The sequence below is a fragment of the Neolamprologus brichardi genome, chromosome 22 (genome assembly GCF_056152115.1).
Source record: "Neolamprologus brichardi isolate AB-2024 chromosome 22, ASM5615211v1, whole genome shotgun sequence".
In the NCBI taxonomy this organism is placed as follows: domain Eukaryota; kingdom Metazoa; phylum Chordata; class Actinopteri; order Cichliformes; family Cichlidae; genus Neolamprologus; species Neolamprologus brichardi.
In genome coordinates, this window is record NC_142124.1 from 1084205 (window position 1) to 1106091 (window position 21887).

At 47.2% G+C, this 21887-nt stretch overlaps 5 protein-coding genes across 5 annotated transcripts; 2 read left to right on the top strand and 3 right to left on the bottom strand.

Annotated features, from left to right (window-relative positions):
• LOC148096531 (uncharacterized) lies at window positions 1–15251 on the top strand. The gene is made up of 5 exons (XM_087835281.1): window positions 1–109; window positions 1143–1505; window positions 3152–3274; window positions 14429–14493; window positions 14847–15251. The coding sequence occupies exons 1-5, from the start codon at window positions 73–75 to the stop codon at window positions 14985–14987; spliced, it is 729 nt and encodes a 242-aa protein (XP_087691407.1). The 5' UTR covers window positions 1–72; the 3' UTR covers window positions 14988–15251.
• LOC148096532 (uncharacterized) lies at window positions 4019–6370 on the bottom strand. The gene is made up of 3 exons (XM_087835440.1): window positions 6358–6370; window positions 5873–6000; window positions 4019–5475 (listed from the first exon to the last, which is right to left on the bottom strand). Exons 1-3 carry the CDS (start codon window positions 6368–6370, stop codon window positions 4972–4974), a joined length of 645 nt encoding a protein of 214 aa, XP_087691566.1. The 3' UTR covers window positions 4019–4971.
• On the top strand, window positions 6383–8110 carry LOC148096533 (uncharacterized). The gene is made up of 4 exons (XM_087835277.1): window positions 6383–6506; window positions 6645–6896; window positions 7473–7562; window positions 7737–8110. The coding sequence occupies exons 1-4, from the start codon at window positions 6383–6385 to the stop codon at window positions 7994–7996; spliced, it is 726 nt and encodes a 241-aa protein (XP_087691403.1). The 3' UTR covers window positions 7997–8110.
• On the bottom strand, window positions 11569–13898 carry LOC102776565 (uncharacterized). Its single transcript, XM_035916139.2, has 2 exons — window positions 13399–13898; window positions 11569–13021 (listed from the first exon to the last, which is right to left on the bottom strand). Exons 1-2 carry the CDS (start codon window positions 13717–13719, stop codon window positions 12518–12520), a joined length of 825 nt encoding a protein of 274 aa, XP_035772032.2. The 5' UTR covers window positions 13720–13898; the 3' UTR covers window positions 11569–12517.
• Window positions 15056–21065, bottom strand: LOC118455926 (uncharacterized). The gene is made up of 8 exons (XM_087835452.1): window positions 21002–21065; window positions 19982–20227; window positions 17274–17543; window positions 17099–17167; window positions 16702–16743; window positions 16502–16618; window positions 15886–16002; window positions 15056–15815 (listed from the first exon to the last, which is right to left on the bottom strand). The coding sequence occupies exons 1-8, from the start codon at window positions 21063–21065 to the stop codon at window positions 15640–15642; spliced, it is 1101 nt and encodes a 366-aa protein (XP_087691578.1). The 3' UTR covers window positions 15056–15639.
• Between the last annotated feature and the right edge of the window lie 822 nt (window positions 21066–21887).

The window sequence follows — 21887 nt, forward strand, 5'->3', positions numbered from 1 at the left end:
GTGTCTGTGAGCGTCAGCTCCTCGCGCTGCAGACAGCTCGTGCACACCTGGAGAAAACTGATTTGCATTTAAATGATGGCGGGTGTCACGTGGATGCTGACCGTTCTGTGTGAGTTTTATTTTATTTATGTTTGTTTTTATTTCGACTCACTCTCTCAGAATGGCTGCGAAATTCCAGGCTCGTTATAGAATTCCAGGCTCGTTATAGAATTCCCGGGTGTGTCCGTGAGTCTCCAGGTCAGAGTGCAGACCTTCCAGGGCCTGAGGGATCCGGGTCTCCTGCAGGTGTTTGTTGTGTTTCTGCTCGTTAGTTTGTCTCATGACGATCGCGTGTTTACGTTAAAGTGGGACACGCCCCACACTGAGAGAGAGAGATAAACAAACAGAAAGCCATCCTTGAGGCTTTAAAGGAAAGTATGCTCATATTAATGATAATAAGGTACTGAAAATATGTATAATTATTATTGTTATAGTAATATTAAAAAAAGACTAATACTTGTGTCTGCACAGTCTTCTTGTTTTTATTTTTTGTGATAAATTATTTCTATAAGTGTTTGTTTCTATTTCCACTTTAGTTTTTGTTGGGCAGCATTCAGACTTTGATGGATTTTAGTATTTAGAGTCATTGATGTTTTATTGGACATTAACAGCATCACTCAGCATCTTTTTGTGGCTTAAAGCTGCTGATGAGACTTTTTGAATTATGAAAAATTGTGTTTTTTATTTTTATTATTTTATATTATCCATATTATTATTTTATAACGAAACCTGTTTATCTGGAGTAATGGTACATTTTTAGTGTTTGGACAGTTATTTTCTGTGTGATAATATAATTTCAGATCAATTTTAGTCTGACAAAAAGTGTTTTTGTAATAAAAAAAAGATTTCTAAAGCTGCAGGTGTGCACGGGAGTCGCAGCAGTTTCCATGTTGATCACGACCCTCAGCCTGACTCACTGTGAGCATGTGCAGTAAAGTTAACAGTATTAATGGGGAAATGATTTCTCTGTGAAAAACCACGAAGCAGGAACTGTGAGCTCTGTCGAGCTGTGGAGCGCACACCTGTCACCTGTTGCTGTGGTGTTTTCTGTGATATGAAGGAGCTTCAGGTGCACGCTGTCCTAACCTGTGCTCACTCCTCAGGTGCTGCGGGATGTCACCTGTCTTCAGCCTCACCTGTTCACAGCTCCACCCTGGTGGTGCCGCTGGGCCACAACGTCTCTCTACTCTGTAACATGACGCACAGAGATGAGATCACCTGGTACCTGCTGCGCTCAGAGCAGCTGCAGCCTCTGTTAACTGTTAAAGAGGGGAAGTTAAAAGGGCCGGGCACCACTGACAATCACACAAACAACCATGGCATGAAGTGTGACGGGACGCTGCAGACCGGCCTGGTCAGCCTGGAGATCCAGGAGGTGCAGGAGGAGGATGCTGGGCTGTACTTCTGCATCGGGAAGTTTGCAAATGAGATGCACGTTAACAGAGGAATTCAGCTGACTGTGGACGGTAAGACGATCAGATGTTTCTGCTGCCAGCTCGAGCTGAGCTGACAGCAGAAACTTTGTTGAAGGTAAAGATTTTTAAGCAGCAGGAACATTTCATGATACACGATGAAGATCTAAGATTTCCTTTTTCAAACGTTCGTGTTGCTCTGCTGGTCCAGGCTGTCAGGCCGTGGACCTGTAGGTGGCGCCAGTCAGTAAGCGTTATGCTCTGGAGACGTGACCTGATCTCTTACAGAGCTTCAGCTGGATGTCGTGTTTCTGTTTGCAGCGTGTGCAGCTGTCCGGCTGCGTTCACAGCTGCGGATTCGATCACAAACTTCTCTTGAGTTTTTCCTTCAGTCGTCTCTGTGTCTCAGTCTCTCGTTAGGCTACAGCGAGCTTCAGTTCTTGGCATCGATCCTCCGGGTCTGTGGATCTGTGCTGCTCTCAGCCTCCACCTTCTTCAGATCAAACAAAATCGATGTGAAACGTGTGCAAAACATTTGTGCTGATTTTGTTTTAAAGACATTAACAAAAGTCTCCCAGCCTGTTTCTTCACTGTGAAAATGTTGTGAAACATAAACCAGTGCTGGACAGTTTTCATCATGATCACTCTGTACAAGTAACAAACTGGGTTAACTTACAATATTTTAATAGTTCCAATAAACTACAGTATGAAGAAAACAAACCATCAGATCGATGTGGGCACGTTTCCTCTCAGAGCAGCTAAATACGTGAAACTGCTCAAGTTTACAATAACTCCATAAATAAGCTCGTTCATCACAAACAGCACAAACGTTCTTCTGAAGCAGGCGGGGACCGTTCCTGTGTCTAAAAGTCAAAATGTGGACGTGTTCAAAGACGCAGACTTGTCTCTGACCACGAACGCGCCGATTTCACTTGAAATCAACAAACTGCAGCTTTTTGCCGCGTGGATCAGAAGAAAAGTTTGATGCAGAGGTGCAGGAGGATTTCTGTTTTAGGGTTTTTGTGTCGTCTATCAGCTGATGGGACAGCAAGCTGCCCCCGGGGCCGGGGTCAGGGCTCTCTGCGTTCCATGAACTGACATTTTGTGACAAACATGCTACACGTCACACACGTGTGGAAAAACGAGTGGGGTGAGTCACCTCCCCCCTGAATCTTGTCACCACGAGGCCACGTGTCTGCAGCCGAGCAGCTGAACATGAACACATGAAGGTTTCCGTGTGCGCGTGACACCTTTAATATCTCCATAAATATCTTAAGTTTGTGTCATTGGATCGAAGGTGTGAAAGAAGCTGCAGTGAGATGTCACATCAGGATATACTGTGAAATAAAAGTACATATTATATTCTATTTTTATTCTATTGATCTGATCGTTTTATGTATTTAATTGTTTTCGGGCGCTCAGCCGACCGTCACTCGTGGTTTGTTTTATCTCAGCACCAGGAGAAGCTCTGATGTTCTCTCTATGAAACACCACCAAGGCCTCTTTAGGATTTCCCGCTGACCTGTAAAGACGAGTCTCCGCCCCCATGGCACCGCCGCAGCTCATTTTTCCTCCAGTTATGAGTTTCCTGTGATCAGTGTGAAAGCTTTCAATAAACCTGGGTTTACACGGCTGGCACAACGACGGGAAAAGAAGCAGGATCAGGGAATAAATGATGGTGTGTGTGATTGTGTTTGCAGGAGGCGCCGGGCGGTCGTCCACGGACCGGACGAGGCCGCCGTGTTTGAGTCTGGGGCTCTGCCTTCTGCCGGCGCTGCTCGCCTTCTGCTTCGTCTGCGTGGCTGGATGCTACCTGTGGTCAGGTGTGTTTCACGTGTCCTGTAATGCTTCCTCAGCTCAGCCGTTTGTCAAGCTCAGTTTATCTGAGGTCAAAGTTCAGGTGGGATTGTTGCACTTTTACTTGGAGCTGCGCTGCCCTCTGGTGGCGGGCAGGAGTTACAGCACTCTGAATCTGCAGGTAATGAACAAACGTGTGCGGTAATGAAGCGCCTTCATTCATCATGTGATGCGAGTCTAACTTCCTGTCTATGTTCAAAGGTGCGTATATGAATATTACAGGTTTGTTGTTTGTTGTCGGGACACGAGTCTGTGGAGTCAGCTGACGAACACGAGGCTTCCACAGGTGTTTGACACAAATGTTTTTAAATATGACGCTAACACCGTCACAGTGGGTCAGGTTAGGATGCAGCTAATAACAAATCCTGCAAAATGAAACCCGACTGAAGCTTAAAAATGAAAACTGAAACGATGTGTGGGAGCTGTGTAGGTCAGGTGTGTGATCGTGGTGACGGCGTCCTGCGTGAACAGGTTTTACCAGCTCGGTCAAACAAACGCTGAAGGACCTTTGTGTTCTGGAAGGATCCGTGAGTGTGGCTCTCTTTATTTCAAGGAAAAGCTGTTAAACTTCAGTTAATCATTTTTCACGTTTCCAGACCATCCAGGGAGCCGGGCTGGCGTCTTCTGGGCCCCGGCCCTTATGTTTAACACCCCTGGTTTTCAGATTTATAAATATCATAAAAAGAGGCTTCACACACAGACGAGTGCTCTCAGTTTAATTTCTATTCAAGCAAATCAAATTCACATGTACAAGGAAAACATCTGTTCTCGAACAAGCTACATAAGTGATTCTTTATCATTCTTACATTTGAAACGATGCCATGAAAAACATCAGACCTGTGGCGTCACACCTCACAGCAACATTTTCAGATAAGAACAACACTAAAGCAAAATCATCTCCTTCTCCAACACAAATAAAAGAGATCAGACAGGAAGGAAAACATCTAATGCCATCATTATCAGCAGCTTCAGCGTCTCTGCAGACGGCGCTCAGCCTGGAAACACCTGGATGTAGCTCTGAGGTCCAAAAAATTAAAGCTGCAGTCGTTGCTGGGACCAGCAGGGGGCAGCAGCTGTCTGTGTTTCATGGTAACAGATCAATAAACATCTATCGTCTCTTAGATGGCAGCAAGCAATTTATCTGAGCTCATTGGTCTCAAGTCTTATTAAAAATAACAACATGAAGCTTAATTAATAAAATCTTAAAGCCGGTGTGTGCTCACCTGTGACTGACAGGTGTCTGACCTCTGACCCGGCCGCACTATCGAGTCTTAAAAACTAGGAATGTGAAGAAGTTTGGGATTCAGAGGTCTGACCTCCAACTCTGACGCCGAGCGTGAGGCAGGACGCCGCTAACCGTGCTGCACGCTTCCCCCTGTGTTTGACATGAAGGCTTATTTATGTGATTGGAGCTGTGAGGAGACTGAAAGGCAGCGCGGAGCAGCGAGGTTTGATCAGACAGTCGTATTTGTGCTAAACTGTGAGGATAAACTGGTTTATTACTCCCACACCCTCCCAATAAAGAGCTTTCAGGAGCCCGGAGCAAGCATAAGATAAGATAGGATACGTTTATTAGTCCCACTGTTGGGGATTTGAAGCATGTTCTCAGTTTTTTGTTAACGATGTGAAAACCCTGAAGTGACGGCCGGTCGTTCCAGCTGCGTCACACCTGCTTCAGCAGCAGCCCGTACGGGCGGACGGACTCCTGCACGATGGCCCTCACCCTCACGTCGTTGCTGTCCTCGGGGATGTACACCACCCAGACGCCTTGCCTCTGGCACCGCTTCCTTTTTGCCGGGTTGATGCGGTTCTGGAGGACCACCTGGTACGTCTTCCCGTCCACTCTGGACTTGAACTTCTTGCAGTACTTCTCTGCGATCCCCATGTCCGGCGTGGAGTACACCCCTCGGCCCTTCGTCTCTTCCGTTAACAAAGAGGCGGCGGCGGCGTCCAAAAACTGCGGCTGGTCGTCGGGCTTGCCGCCGTGGGTCAGGATGAGGGAGCCATCCATGTCTTTGCCCTGGTAGGACACGGGCCAGGCGTCCTGCCCCGTCCCCAGCCACTTGTCCCCATCGCCGTACTTCTGCACGACCCGCAGGGCGACGCGGTTCCACCCGCAGGGGCGGATGTACTGCTCGTTACCACGCGTGAACTTCTTATCTCCATCCTGGAAGTGAACAGAGGGGTCAAAGGTCAAAGAGCTGAGTCTCAAACACACACACACACACACACACACAGACACACACACACACTTTCAGTTTCAGTTACAGCCCAGCAGCGTTTCCAGAAAGTCTGGAGCTGCTCAGGAATCAGGGCCGAGTTTCACTTTGAGCTGCTTTCATGTGTTTACATGAAGCTTGACCATCGATCATGAAGTTCATCAGTGTCGGAGCGCTGTGTTTGAAATGACTGGCCCTTTAAACTCGACCTTTGACCTTCCTGCCTTTGTTTAACGCGCAGGTATTTTATTTTTATGGGTTTGTTTTTCCACGCTGAATAAACGTCACCGTAAAATCAGCTGCGTGAGAAACCCGCTGGGTCACGTGGCCCGAGAGGCCGCTCACCTTTACGTTGGTGAAGTCGTAGTCGTACTGAGGATGGAAGAAGTTCTCCGTGTTGATTTCCACGGTGAGCTGGAAGCTCTCGGGCGGCGCCTCCAGGGCCGCGGGGGAGCTGTACATGTCGGCTTCGTCTAACGGTGTGTTCACACCGAACGCGATGGACGCGAATAGAGCGTCAGGTTTACATGTAAAGTCAATGGAAAAGCGCGATGACGCGCGATTGCGGGTCCCGCGAAAATTCGGAAGCAGATTTGCGTCGCGAAAACGCCAAAACGCGTGAAACGCGCGTCAGTGTAGCGCGTCTGGCGCGTTTGACTCGCGAATAAAACCACGCGCGTGAGTTTTTGTGTTGCATTTTGTGCATACGCGCGTTTCGCGTCTACCGCTCGAGTTGGAAAAATCTGAACTCCAGCGTCAAATCGCGCCGCGACAACCAATCAGGAGCCTGGTGACGTGGCTCTGACCTAGGTCAAAGGGGCAGGTCCAGCCAAAGCCCTTCATTCTTCATTCAGTATGGAGGAAAAGCTTATCAGTGCTAATCACCCGGAGCTATATGATGCTAGCTGCTACTTCTACCGAGACAGGAATAAAAAGGACCTAGCTTGGAGACACATAAGTGAGGAGATCGGGCAACCTGGTAAGTTCATTCCTTCTTTTTAATTTTCAGACTGACCCGATGAACCCGCGCAAAAGCTAGCAAGCCCGCCCACTGTCCCGCTATTTTCCCACTGATGTACAAATACCTTTCCGCTAACAAGATAATGCGTTTATTCAGAGGACATCTGCAGGAGAAAGTGGAAGAGCCTCAGGGACACATATAATAAGGAGAAGAAGGCAGAGAAGGAGAAGAGGAGTGGGTCTGCAGCAGGATCGGGGAGAAGATGGAAGTTCTTCGCGGTCATGGGGTTTCTGGACCCCTTCCTCACCCCGCGGGAGACAAGCGGCAATATGGTGCGGACCGTGGAGAACTTCTCCCCCGAGGACCAGGGACAGCCCGAAGAGGCAGCAGGGGAGTGTCAGTCAGAAGGTATGTTTACATTGAGTTAATGTAGGCAGTTAATTTATGCGTGTTGTCATACAGGAACATATTTTGTTTATTAATAAACAGTATTCAGTAGTCCCGCTGTTCATCCGTGACCGCCTCGCCTTTTCGCTGATTTTTTTTATTGCACCGTACAGCTTTCAACAATGCGCATTGCATTCTGCAGCCCAAATGACAAATCTCCTCCGTGTTGTGTCTCCTGCGCTTGCCAAACTTATCATGTTTGGTTTTGATAACCATCACGTCCAATAGAAAAAAACAGCACAAAAACACTCATAACTATGACCCTCATTCGGAAATAGACACCTGCACCGGGAGCAAAAAAGGCGCACAAAAGTGGCGCCGCAGACGGAGAAAAAGCGCGGCATAATACTTTTACGTTTTAAAATCGACAAAGGTTTTCACTTTGAGAATCAACTTGTGAGAACTGTGACTACTGTTCATGTGCTGCAATAAATGAGAGACCACTGTATATAATAATAAGTATATAAGTATATAATAATATAATATTCTCTATGACTATTGTCTTCAACCTGTTAACATTTAATATTGTCTTCATAGAGTCAAGTAATCATGCAGCAGAGTCCTCCCCTGTCTCTTCTCCTGGCTCTCCAGTCCCTGGTCCCTCAGCTCCTGCTGCTGCACCCACAGGTATGAACATCAAGCACTGACAGCTTTTTACTTGCTTGAATTCCCTTGTGATCACCTTTACTAAATATCTACAACCAATCTGTTTATATCCTGTTTTTTTTTTTCAATTTTGAAAATGAAAATCTAGTAGCAGCCTTCTCATTACTTTGTGTTGTTTTGTGCTGTGTTTTACAGGCCCACAGAGGAGGACAGCTCGAAGGCGGGCGAGGGACGGGTCCCAGGACGGTCCATCGGCGGTGGAGCTGGCCATCCTGGAGTCCCTAAAGAGGCCACGCCCGTCTCCAACTGAACATTTCCTCCTCGGCCTTGTTCCTGCTCTGGAGAGCATGCCGCCTCAGACACGAGAATTCGTGAAATTTCAAATTTATAAATTAGCTTTTGAAAACAGCACAGCTGTGTTAAATTTGGAAACATTGGACCCTAATGATCAGTAGTTTTCTGATGAGGCAGCAGCTCTCCAGGGCAGAAACAATGTTCTTATTTTTCTCCTCCTTCTCCCTGAGGCTCTTCCACTCCAAGCTGGGTCCTTTTTATTCCTGTCTCTCTGTAAATAGTTAAATTTCATATATTTATGACAAATGTTTTTGTTAATGAATTTATATTTTTTCAAATAAACATTTATAATGACAAAATGTCTCTGTTCTACTACACAGCAAATATTGGCACCCGACTTGACACAAGTAGAATTTATTTCATATTATACTAATGACAAAACATACTAATACAGTGGGATGCAAAAGTTTGGGCAACATTGTGAAAAGTAATTATTTTCTTGTACAAATCATTGGTTGTCACAATAAAAATAGTTAAATATATCATATAGGAGACACACACAGTGATATTTGAGAAGTGAAATGCAGTTTACAGAAAGTGTGCAATAACTGTTTAAATCAAGCAGGTGCATAAATTGGCGACACAAAAAAAGAGAAATGAAATAAATATTTATTGTATATCAATGTGTGTGTCTCCTATATGATATATTTAACTGACATTTTTCATTGTAACAGCGATTCATACAGGAAAATAATGACTATTAATAAGGTTGCCCAAACTTTTGCACCACACTGTATATAGGAACATAGTGAAGACAAGTTACTTAAGAGAGTAAAAAGAGGTTAGTTTATTTTGGAGTAGAGCTCCATTTATTAAGAAAAAATTAAAAGGACAGGAACACTCTTTAGAGGTTTGTGGGTGGCTCTTAAAAGAGCCGTTGTGGGGAAGTCACTCGGACTTCAAACAGGCTACTCCTTTGGTTGCCAAGACACAGCTCCCTCCGCCGAGAAGTGAGCCATGAATTTCTCCCTCACCAGGACAGCCTCTCTGGAGGAGTTGTTTGCTGCCATACGACCCAGGCCTTGCAACGGCTCCACCACAGCAGGTGCCACACCCCTCACAGCAGGTGCCCCTCTCTCGTCCACACAGCGCAGAAAATTGTGGAGAACACACGTCGCCTTCACACACTTCTCCGCAATTTCAGGACGGAGCTCCATGGAGCGCCGATACAACCTCCACTGTGAGGAGAGGACACCGAAGGCATACATTGATATGACACCACAGCCATGCTATCATTGCAAACACTGATAACAGCATAAATCGAATTAAATCGGGACTTGATGAGACCTTCTGAGTATCACTAGAAATATTATAAACAGTCGTCTCCGTACCACAGTTTGCTATCAGTAAAAACCGAGAGCATTCACTGTTAGCATAGCACATCCACGTTAGCAGTGTATAAATGGATAGTTTAGCATATATTAGCACAGGTATCAATAAAGGACTACCATATTAAATACTTTTACTAACCTCAGGCAGATGGACAGGCGCTCTGCAGGTGGGATTGAGCGCCTGTAGTTGGTGTCTAGGCGGGCGATTCTGGGACCGACGCGGGAAAGCAGGTCCTCAAACTGGCCGAGTGAAAGACGGTGATATCGCTGAAATCGGCCGTCATCCAGGCGCAGCTCCTGGAGCAAATGGTGAAACTCACCAAACTGCTCACGCCTCTGGAGGACCTGATGGACCCAGGTACGGCGAGGACGTCTTGTACGCCGCTGCTCTGCTCTCCACAGTACATACAGAAGGGAGACTCTCTCTTCAAGCGCTAACTCGACAGCTGCCATCTTGCAAAGATACCGGTCTGGCACAATTTCCTCCCACATCCCTCCCACATTTCCGGTTCACGCGCGTCAAAATATCATATTTTGAAGCGCGATGGATTTTTCTTGGACACGCGTTGAGACGCGAATGTGCACGCGTCAAATTAGGGGCGTTTGGGGCGTTTTTGTTCGCGTCCATCGCGTTCGGTGTGAACACACCGTAAAAGTCAAAATGTGGACGTGTTCAAAGACGCAGACTTGTCTCCACGAACGCGCCGATTTCACTTGAAATCAACAAACTGCAGCTTTTTGCCGCGTGGATCAGAAGAAAAGTTTGATGCAGAGGTGCAGGAGGATTTCTGTTTTAGGGTTTTTGTGTTGTCTATCAGCTGATGGGACAGCAAGCTGCCCCCGGGGCCGGGGTCAGGGCTCTCTGCGTTCCATGAACTGACATTTTGTGACAAACATGCTACACGTCACACACGTGTGGAAAAACGAGTGGGGTGAGTCACCTCCCCTGAATCTTGTCACCACGAGGCCACGTGTCTGCAGCCGAGCAGCTGAACATGAACACATGAAGGTTTCCGTGTGCGCGTGACACCTTTAATATCTCCATAAATATCTTAAGTTTGTGTCATTGGATCGAAGGTGTGAAAGAAGCTGCAGTGAGATGTCACATCAGGATATACTGTGAAATAAAAGTACATATTATATTCTATTTTTATTCTATTGATCTGATAGTTTTATGTATTTAATTGTTTTCGGGCGCTCAGCCGACCGTCACTCGTGGTTTGTTTTATCTCAGCACCAGGAGAAGTTTTGATGTTGTCTCTATGAAACACCACCAAGGCCTCTTTAGGATTTCCCGCTGACCTGTAAAGACGAGTCTCCGCCCCCATGGCACCGCCGCAGCTCATTTTTCCTCCAGTTTCCTGTAATCAGTGTGAAAGCTTTCAATAAACCTGGGTTTACACGGCTGGCACAACGACGTGAAAAGAAGCAGGATCAGGGAATAAATGATGGTGTGTGTGATTGTGTTTGCAGGAGGCGCCGGGCGGTCGTCCACGGACCGGACGAGGCCGCCGTGTTTGAGTCTGGGGCTCTGCCTTCTGCCGGCGCTGCTCGCCTTCTGCTTCGTCTGCGTGGCTGGATGCTACCTGTGGTCAGGTGTGTTTCACGTGTCCAGTAATGCTTCCTCAGCTCAGCCGTTTGTCAAGCTCAGTTTATCTGAGGTCAAAGTTCAGGTGGGATTGTTGCACTTTTACTTGGAGCTGCGCTGCCCTCTGGTGGCGGGCAGGAGTTACAGCACTCTGAGTCTGCAGGTAATGAACAAACATGTGTGCGGTAATGAAGCGCCTTCATTCATCATGTGATACGAGTCTAACTTCCTGTCTATGTTCAAAGGTGCGTATATGAATATTACAGGTTTGTTGTTTGTTGTCGGGACACGAGTCTGTGGAGTCAGCTGACGAACACGAGGCTTCCACAGGTGTTTGACACAAATGTTTTTAAATATGACGCTAACACCGTCACAGTGGGTCAGATTAGGATGCAGCTAATAACAAATCCTGCGAAATGAAACCCGACTGAAGCTTAAAAATGAAAACTGAAACGATGTGTGGCAGCTGTGTAGGTCAGGTGTGTGATCGTGGTGACGGCGTCCTGCGTGAACAGGTTTTACCAGCTCGGTCAAACAAACGCTGAAGGACCTTTGTGTTCTGGAAGGATCCGTGAGTGTGGCTCTCTTTATTTCAAGGAAAAGCTGTTAAACTTCAGTTAATCATTTTTCACGTTTCCAGACCATCCAGGGAGCCGGGCTGGCGTCTTCTGGGCCCCGGCCCTTATGTTTAACACCCCTGGTTTTCAGATTTATAAATATCATAAAAAGAGGCTTCACACACAGACGAGTGCTCTCAGTTTAATTTCTATTCAAGCAAATCAAATTCACATGTACAAGGAAAACATCTGTTCTCGAACAAGCTACATAAGTGATTCTTTATCATTCTTACATTTGAAACGATGCCATGAAAAACATCAGACCTGTGGCGTCACACCTCACAGCAACATTTTCAGATAAGAACAACACTAAAGCAAAATCATCTCCTTCTCTGACACAAATAAAAGAGATCAGACAGGAAGGAAAACATCTAATGCCATCATTATCAGCAGCTTCAGCGTCTCTGCAGACGACGCTCAGCCTATACTGGAAACACCTGAGGTGGCTCTGAGGTCCAAAAAATGAAAGCTGCAGTCGTTGCTGGGACCAGCAGGGGGCAGCAGCTGTCTGTGTTTCATGGTAACAGATCAATAAACATCTATCGTGTCTTAGACGGCAGCAAGCAATTTATCTGAGCTCATTGGTCTCAAGTCTTATTAAAAATAACAACATGAAGCTTAATTAGTAAAATCTTAAAGTGCTCACCTGTGACTGACAGGTATCTGACCTCTGACCCGGCCGCACTATCGAGTCTTAAAAACTAGGAATGTGAAGAAGTTTGGGACTCAGAGGTCTGACCTCCAACTCTGACGCCGAGCGTGAGGCAGGACGCCGCTAACCGTGCTGCACGCTTCCCCCTGTGTTTGACATGAAGGCTTATTTATGTGATTGGAGCTGTGAGGAGACTGAAAGGCAGCGCGGAGCAGCGAGGTTTGATCAGACAGTCGTATTTGTGCTAAACTGTGAGGATAAACTGGTTTATTACTCCCACACCCTCCCAATAAAGAGCTTTCAGGAGCCCGGAGCAAGCATAAGATAAGATAGGATACGTTTATTAGTCCCACTGTTGGGGATTTGAAGCATGTTCTCAGTTTTTTGTTAACGATGTGAAAACCCTGAAGTGACGGCCGGTCGTTCCAGCTGCGTCACACCTGCTTCAGCAGCAGCCCGTACGGGCGGACGGACTCCTGCACGATGGCCCTCACCCTCACGTCGTTGCTGTCCTCGGGGATGTACACCACCCAGACGCCTTGCCTCTGGCACCGCTTCCTTTTTGCCGGGTTGATGCGGTTCTGGAGGACCACCTGGTACGTCTTCCCGTCCACTCTGGACTTGAACTTCTTGCAGTACTTCTCTGCGATCCCCATGTCCGGCGTGGAGTACACCCCTCGGCCCTTCGTCTCTTCCGTTAACAAAGAGGCGGCGGCGGCGTCCAGAAACTGCGGCTGGTCGTCGGGCTTGCCGCCGTGGGTCAGGATGAGGGAGCCATCCATGCCTTTGCCCTGGTAGGACACGGGCCAGGCGTCCTGCCCCGTCCCCAGCCACTTGTCCCCGTCGCCGTACTTCTGCACGACCCGCAGGGCGACGCGGTTCCACCCGCAGGGGCGGATGTACTGCTCGTTACCACGCGTGAACTTCTTATCTCCATCCTGGAAGTGAACAGAGGGGTCAAAGGTCAAAGAGATGAGTCTCAAACACACACACACACACACTTTCAGTTTCAGTTACAGCCCAGCAGCGTTTCCAGAAAGTCTGGAGCTGCTCAGGAATCAGGGCCGAGTTTCACTTTGAGCTGCTTTCATGTGTTTACATGAAGATTGACCCCGGATCATAAAGTTCATCAGAGTGTCTGAGCGCTGTGTTTGAAATGACTGGCCCTTTAAACTCGACCTTTGACCTTCCTGCCTTTGTTTAACGCTCAGGTATTTTATTTTTATGGGTTTGTTTTTCCACGCTGAATAAACGTCACCGTAAAATCAGCTGCGTGAGAAACCCGCTGGGTCACGTGGCCCGAGAGGCCGCTCACCTTTACGTTGGTGAAGTCGTAGTCGTACTGAGGATGGAAGAAGTTCTCCGTGTTGATTTCCACGGTGAGCTGGAAGCTCTCGGGCGGCGCCTCCAGGGCCGCGGGGGAGCTGTACATGTCGGCTTCGTCTAAGTCGCGCAGAGACAGCGTCCCCAGGCTCGGGTACTCCAGCTCCTGAAAGCCCTCCTGCTTGTAAAACTCTTTGAGGGCCACGACGTTGACCAGGTCCTGCGGGGTGAACTGGGAGCTTCCGGTGGTCGCTTCGGCTCTGCAGCCCAGGAGCGCGGAGACGGCCTCCAGGCACAGCCTGACGTCCGGCATGCTGCTGCTGAGAGGACGGCGGGACAGCAGGCGGGGTCCTCCGGCTTCACGGGACAAATATCTGCCCCCCTCTGAGGACCCGAGGTCGGAACCGAGCTGAAAAACGAGCAGAGACTGAAGCGAAGCTCGACGTCAGCCTGTCGGACAGCTGCTCGAACTTTCGCTTTCACTTACACACCGCCCGGGGCGGGCCGGGGCGGGGGCGGGGCTTAGCATACAGTTTCACTGAAAGCAAACACACCTATTTAGTTTTTGGATGGAGGGCGTGCACTGAAACTCTTCATCACGAGTTGTTGTCACAGTCATAAATAGTTGTCTCTGTTATCATGACAAAGTCATTGTTTGCTGTGAGGGCAGCTTTAGCGCCCCCTTATGTTGAGTCTTATTTTGGCACAAGCTGACTGTGGGGTCATGCTGGAGGATGAAGTCACGCATGGAACTCTGACACCTCTGCAGGTCACCTGTGGGTGTCAGTAGGGAGTCACATGGTTCGATTTGATGAACTGGAGCCAATCAAAATTCAGGAGCTGGTCATGTGTGACACAAGTGGAACAGGATAAAATCGCTTCATTGATTTAATGAGTCAGTGATGCTGCTGTCTGTGCTGAGCTCTGATGTGGGCGAGCATCAGGGCCACATCACGGTCGCATCGCTCCCTCTGAGTCAGCTTCGTCTTCCTCACCTGTCCCATGTCTCGTTTCCTCTGCAGGTAAACCGTCTGTCTGCTCCTGCTGTAACCCACGGAGACGGGACGACGATCACCGGGTCACAGAGGTCAGTGGAAGGTCACGAACAGTCACAGGAACAATCTTTAAAAATCAGTCTGAGTTTCAAACATTCTGTTTTATTACTGCTTCTAAAAACAAGCTGCACATGCAGCACTGTGCAAAAGTCTTGAACCAACCCTCATTTCTTTATGTTTTGCCAGTAAAATCTGAAGTTTCACTGAAACATGAACATAAATATTTGGCAGCTTTTGTCTTCAGCACAGCTGAACGCTGAGATTCAGAGTCACAGGTCTGTGCTGAGCGACGTGCAGGGAAGCCAAATGTAGAGACCGCACACATGAACCTGCAGCATGATGTTAGTTTGGCAGATCAGGTTTTTTACTCTTTGTATCTCTGCAGGAAGACTCTTTGCATTATTCCAGCCTGAAGCATCCAGACAAGCCCCGCCCCACCACCAGGAGAGGAACCAGATTGGCTGAAGAGAAGGTCCTGTACTCAACAGTGAACATGTGCAAGAACGCATCACATGACCACAGATAGAAGCACTTTAAATGAGCGTAAATGAATTTTTTTAATTAATAAAACTGTGAAAATATGTGATGAGTAGATTTGTTTTGTGTAAACAGATAAGATTTATTTTTCAGTGAGCAGAAAAACTTAAGAACCTTTAAATGTTAAATATCCAGAAAGTTGCAATGAAAATAAAATGTTTGTAAAACATTTCTGTTAATAATAAAGTAACATAAATGTAAATGCTGCCACAGCAGCGCACTTTCAAAAAAGAATTACTAAAGAAAATCTGTTTTTACCCGTATATGTGTGAATAGCTCCCTCGGGTCAGTTTTGAATCTTTACGTCTGTGAGTTGTTTTATTGCTGTGTTTAAACACGTGTCTGAATATTGCTGCTGCGCTGCTTCCACACTTTGTTTGTCTTTTACTAATAAACTGATTCTGACACCACCATCTGTCCTGACCCTGTTTACAAAGACGGCAGCCGGTCCAGATGTGACGCTGCACATGTGGACGCCTGTAAACGAGTCCTCGCTGTAACATGTAGAGACTCCGTTACCCAGCTGTGCTGAAGCAGAGAGTGAAACATGAAAACTGACTGACAGCATTTTATCAGCTTGTGTTGCAGGTGAAACTAAGCTGATTCAAAGCTTCGCGTCACACGGCCGTACAGTCAGACTTTCAGAGTCCGTGCTCCGCTCTCGCTGCAGGTCTGCTGATGACGGAGGAGTAGATGACGCTGTGGTGGCTCTGCTCCGGCGGACTCCTGCTGGGTCGCTCTCTCCAGTTCTGTCGGCCCAGAGAGGCGTAGTGGATCGTCTCCCCACAGAGGGGCGGGGTCTCCAAGTCCTCGCCCTCTGCAGACAGACACACCGTTTTAATCCCTCGTAGACTGATGTGAGGACGTCGAACACCCGGTGAGGTTACCTGTCGGCGCGCTGGACGTCGTCCACGGCTGCAGCTCTGTGTCTTCACGTGTTGGTGATGATGAAGAGATGAAGGGTGCAGCATCGTCAGAAAACACGCCGACTCCAGTACTGGATTCTGTTACCATAGCAACATCCATATTTGTGCATGTGCGGATTCATGTTTAAAAGTTTTGTTTATCTGAAGCTGCAAAACACGCTTCAAACTGCATGAAATATAATAAACATGTCGACTTTTCACTGAATCATAAATAATAATTAAAATACTGATACATGAAAAAAGAAAAACTGTGAATAATCTGAAGATATTAAATATAAATATTTTTAATCAAATGTTCTATATAAATAAATGGAACCTTTGATGATAAAAACTTTCTCATTTCCCCCAAATCATAGTTTCTTCTGTTTTTATCACAACATTTAAAATCATTTACTCTGAATTCACTCAAACTCGGTGTAATCCCAGTCTGTGCCAGGAGGTGGCGCAGCGTGTCACAGTCTCAGGCAGGATGACTTCTACCAGCATCCATCTGCACACCTGACCTGTGTCGGCCAATTATTTAAACCCAGGAACTTCAATCCAAACGTTTTCAGTTCAAATGAAGAGAAATACAAACGCTCGCCTGCAGCTCTGCGCTTCTTCCTCCTGCACTTCATGCTGGTCAGCAACACACAGACAGCAGCTAAGAAGACGATCATCAACCCCACACCGACCACAGCAACCAGCAGCAGAACTGAGAGCGCACACAACATCTGGTCCGTGAACACGTGACACATCTGGCAGAAAACTACAAACGTGATTTATAAGCGGACTGACCGTTCTCAGGTCTCGTGCTCTTCTTCTTTATTTCTCCCACTTCTAATAAACAGAAGGAGAGGACGGACACACACACTGGTCACACACACACTGGTCACACACACACTGGTCACACACTCACAGCGTTTAAATGTCAAAGATCGTGTGAAAGTTTGCACCCAAATAATCACACTGAATAAAACTTAATCTGAGGATTCAGATTTTCCTCTGTGGTCGATCGTATTTCACACACAACTAAATAAAGACAACATTTGCACGCACAGACAGATTTAAGTATGACGTCGATCCATTTATAGCAGCACCTGGGACGCGTTTGTTAAATCCATGTAAGGTCTGATTGCAGACAGCAGCTTCACAGCTGTTACGTGTTTGAGTGTAGATGTGTGTGTGGTGTTACCGGCCGTCACGGCTGCAGGTGATGGAGGTGTGCTGGTGGGCGGAGGCCGGCTGCTCGTCTCTGCGTGTGCTGGGAACACAAACACAAACACGAATACAAAACTTCACATAAAAAACCAAAACACGTGTAAACAGACAGCATGAAAGCAGCAGGTGACCCCGGCTGGACGACCCACCTGTGAGCACCGTGACTCTGGCCTGCAGCGCCCCGTTGCAGACGTACTCTCCGGCGTCCTCTGGCTGCAGGTCCTGGATCTGCAGGGCGTCGTTGGTGAAGCTCAGCCGGCCGCCGCCCCTTTCTGCTTTCACCGTACCGTTTCTGTACTTGGTGAGGACGGCCTCCCGCCTCTCGCCCTCCCTCTGCTGGAACCACCGCTGTTTGGGTTTGGAGGAGCCGCTGCAGGCGAGCAGCAGCGTCCGGCCCGCGGACACCGCGTAGTCCCGACCTGAGGAGAAGACGCAGAGACATCCGTGCTGTCACTGCTGACCTTCTGATATTGACAGGTGCCCGTAGGGACGCATCTGTAACCGGAAGGTCGCCGGTTCGATCCCCGGGATCACAACCTGGTCGTTGTGTCCTTGGGCAAGACACTTCACCTACCGCCTACTGGTGTTGGTCAGAGGGGCCGATGGCGCGATAAGGCAGCCTCGCTTCTGTCAGTCTGCCCCAGGGCAGCTGTGGCTACAACTGTAGCTGCCTCCACCAGTGTGTGAATGAATAGTGGAATTGTAAAGCGCTGTATATATAAATGCGATCCATGATTATATTGTTCACGGCTTCTTGTTGGATCCGTGCTTCCTGTGTCGACTTTATTCTGCAGTGACGAGTTTCAGATGCAGTGATGCTGTCTGTGTGAGGTTTAGTTGGAGAGGACGCTGCTGTGGCGTCTGCTGGTTACAGCCTCTGCAAACTAAACTGGACTCGTCTCCCTGCAGCTGAGTTCACGCTGGAGGCGTTGAGCTCACAGGCCTGAGGATGAGCAGCACAGCCTCTCGCACACTGCCATGGCGTGCGAATGCTTCACCGCAGAGTTGCTCAAGCTCGCGGGCAGTCATCGATTATTGCGCGCAATCACACGCAAACAGACTCGATGAGCTATTTAAAGATGGTGTGATAGTGACGAGCTGCTGTGCAGAGATAAGCCGGCAGGTTCTGTGAGGGCATCGCTCGGTTTCATATTTACGCATTTCCTGTTTTTATCGTTTCCACTTTGATCTCCAGTCATCTTTCTGGAGGTGTGTGTGTGACACATTTAAACAGTGGAAATGTTTTTCTTCACATCACTCCCACTCGGTGCCTGCGTGCCATCCACTTCTCTTTTACATAGAAAACTGATCATTTCGACACGTCCTTTAAACCGCTTCCTTTGAGCCTCTGTGTAGTTTTCATGTGCCTGCATCAGTGTGACGGCACTTTGTGCTGCCATCGACTCTTCAGTCTGAAGAGTTGGTGACTGTGTAAGACTTTAGGTTTCATACTCAGTTCTTTACTTTGGAGAAGCTGCGTCAGCGATAAGCAGACATTTCTGCAGTGACGGAGCTGATGAAGAAGCGAGCGCTCAGTTCACAGGAGTGTTTGCACACATGCGTCTGCCTGCTGTGTGTCTCTGAGAGGTCATTGGCTCCCAGCCGGCTGCTACTCCAGCGGCAACCAAGTACAAATACTTTGTTACTGTAGCAGAGTTTTCAGGTTCCTGTGCTTGACTTGAGAAGTTTTTTCCTTTTATACTTTTAACTTTTATTTGCTACATGTTTAACCCTTTAAGACCTACCATAGAACCAAGTCCACCAGAGCTTATATTATATGTTTACATGCTGTGGAGCCATTTTTGGGAGCATTTCAAGTTGCTATACATCAATACAACCATTACAGCCTAAATTTTAATAATATGTCTGCATTAAGTGCATAGTAATTACATAAATTGCAAAAAAGTGCAATAAACTACAAAAAAAATTAAAATCGTTTTTGTTTTTTTAACATATATTTCTAGTTAGAGAAATTTAAGAGGCTTATCCCTCAAAACTGTAAATACAAAAAAGTTGCACAAAATAGTTTCCTACCACAGGAAATTTATTTTGAGTGTCTTCATAGCTTTATTTTTGAAATACACCAATTTTTATACACTGCAGGAAAAACAAAAATAAATATTATAATGCAAATTTGCAAAAAAGCAGCATATGCATCAAAATAAACTATTTCCAGCAGTGCAATATGAGTCCTAAGCATCCCAGAAACCACACAGAAAGTCAGAAAGTCAAACATAACTTTTAAAAACACCAGTATAGGTTCATGAGGCTCTGATGGTAAAAAACTACATTTCCGCAAAATGACGTCACTTCCGGTTTCGGGCAGGTCATGGCGGACATGCAAAAGTTCACGTTGATGGATGTAGGAAGTGTTACAAACAGCTGATCGGATCGGCAAAGCGTGTTTCTGGAATATTATGTTTTTGTTGCTGCAAGTGCTTTTTATGCAGTTTTTGCAAAGTTATATGTGGAAGGAAACTGTGACCGAGGACAAGCTGATGGCATAAGATGTAAGTACAACTCCTCCGGTTTCATATGCAAAACAAATTATTGCGCTAGCTCACGTGGTTGCAGAGCTACAGGGATTTAAAAATAGTTACGCAAAACGGAGCGTGCTGCTCTGACCGGCTTTAAAGGGTTAAACAAATATCCGTACTTTCTGCTCCTTACATTTGAAAACAGGCTCGTTACTTTTGATTGGACGGTTTTGAGGTGATTTATTATTTTGTCGCTGCGAAGCTTCAAACATCAAACTGATTTAAACCGGAACAGCGCGTGGCAGAGTCCGGGCTGCCAGGCTGTCGTAAAGCTTTTCACTGTTCCTCGTCTTTCCCTGGTGGCTCCACCCCCAGCATACCTGTCAGCACCTGCAGCTCAGCCACCAGCTGCTGGTTACAGCGGTATCTTCCATGATCCGACTCCTCCAGATGCAGGACGCAGAGGCCGCCATTAACCATGAGGAGGTAGCGCCGGCGGTCCTTGTTGGTCTCGTAGCCGCCCCGTCGGGTCACCAGGACCTCCTGATCCTGCAGAGTCCAGATCACGTCTGAGCTGCCGCACGGCAGACAGAGGTGGTGATTCTCAGGGACCGAAAACCAGATCGCTGCCGGGGCAGAGGACAGGGTCACACATCTGAAACCGTCGAGCTCAAGCAGCACAAATGTAGCTGCAGGTCCTCTAACGTGACTGAACTCAGGACACAGGTGAGCTCACCTGGTTAAGTTGCATTAAGGCTTAACATGGTTAATGTGAGGTTAATAAAACACTTTCTCATTGGTAACTTGGAGCTGGTCTCACTTCTGCCTGAAAGACGTGAAGACGACGACGTCCACAACACGTAAAAACAGGGTCAAGGTTCAAATGTTGCTGTGGCCATCTTTTATATACAGTCTTGTGCAGGTTTAGTTATCCGTCTTCTAAATTTAGCTGAACACTCACATCCTGCTGAGGCTCCGGCTTCAGTTTACTTCCTCTTTTATCTCATGGAAACATGTCTGTGTCTAAATTTACAACGTTGCTGGAAACACACAAACAGTTTCATCGAGCACGATGGCGAGCGCTGTCGTCTCTGTCAGAGGAAATCTACACTCACTGACTTTAAACACGCATCCAGTTCTGACTGTGGATTTATGACGTTTTCATCTTCAACTTATTTTGCACCAATAAAGAAATAATCATCAACACTTTTATAACAGCATGTGAGTCATTACAGTAAATCAAAATGTTTTTATGTTTGATTACATCAAGTTTGCAAACATGGAAACAACAACTGTGCAAAAGGAAACTGAGGCGAACTTTAACCCGACTCATAAATAAGAACGACTGTTCAGCGTTCCCTGAAAGTGTGACGAGACAGAACGACGGGAGGTTTTTGTACCTGTGGAGTTTTCCGTGCAGCCGATCAGACCTGAGAGCAGGAACCAGACGTGACAGGAGAACATGTTCAGGAACAAACGTGGAGCTGCCGACGCGCCTCCAGCCCGTCTGTCCCTGCACCGCTCTTCCTCTCCTTCCTCGTCCTCGGTGACTCAGGGAGCGTCAGCGGCCTGGAAAATAAAGAGGCGTGCTCCCGCTGCAGGTCTGCTGTGTCACATGGATCTGATGAGGAGCTGGAAGCTCCCAGATGAAGAAGATTTGACTCGCTGAGATTTTAATCTGACATTTCTTTGTTCCTCTGAATGTTTGTGTGAAAGTCAAACAAAAGGTAAACACGATGACATCATTGCTTTGTTTTATTAACCAGCACAACGAATATTAATTTGATTTGACTGATTTCCAAGAATCAAAATGATTTAGAACGTGAAACATGTCGCAGAAGCTCGCAGCAGGAGGAGGTTTGATCCTGAGGATTTCCTGCAATTAGAGAAAAGTCACATGAGGAAGGTTAGAAAACACCTGTGACTCTGTGACGTCGTCACCTGCAGAGTGGAATCAAAGACTAATGCAGGGAAACATCTCCCTCAGGCTCTCGGTGCAGCTCGATCACGCAGGAAACACGTGTTGGCTCGAGGCGCTGCAGGACACGCGTGAATATTTCATTATATCCTCAAACATCTCTGAGGTGTGTTTCCCAGAGCTGGAGGATGATGGATGAGTACGTGACATCACCCTGATGAGATCCACCTTTAGGGAAAAACAAGGTTTTGTTCACTCAACAGTTTTGTCTTTTTCCTTTTTCCATGGAAAAGTGAGAAAAATGCTGGAAAAGCTGGAATTTCATTGACTCTGCCTGATGGATCACCTTTAGGCTCTGTGTGACACAC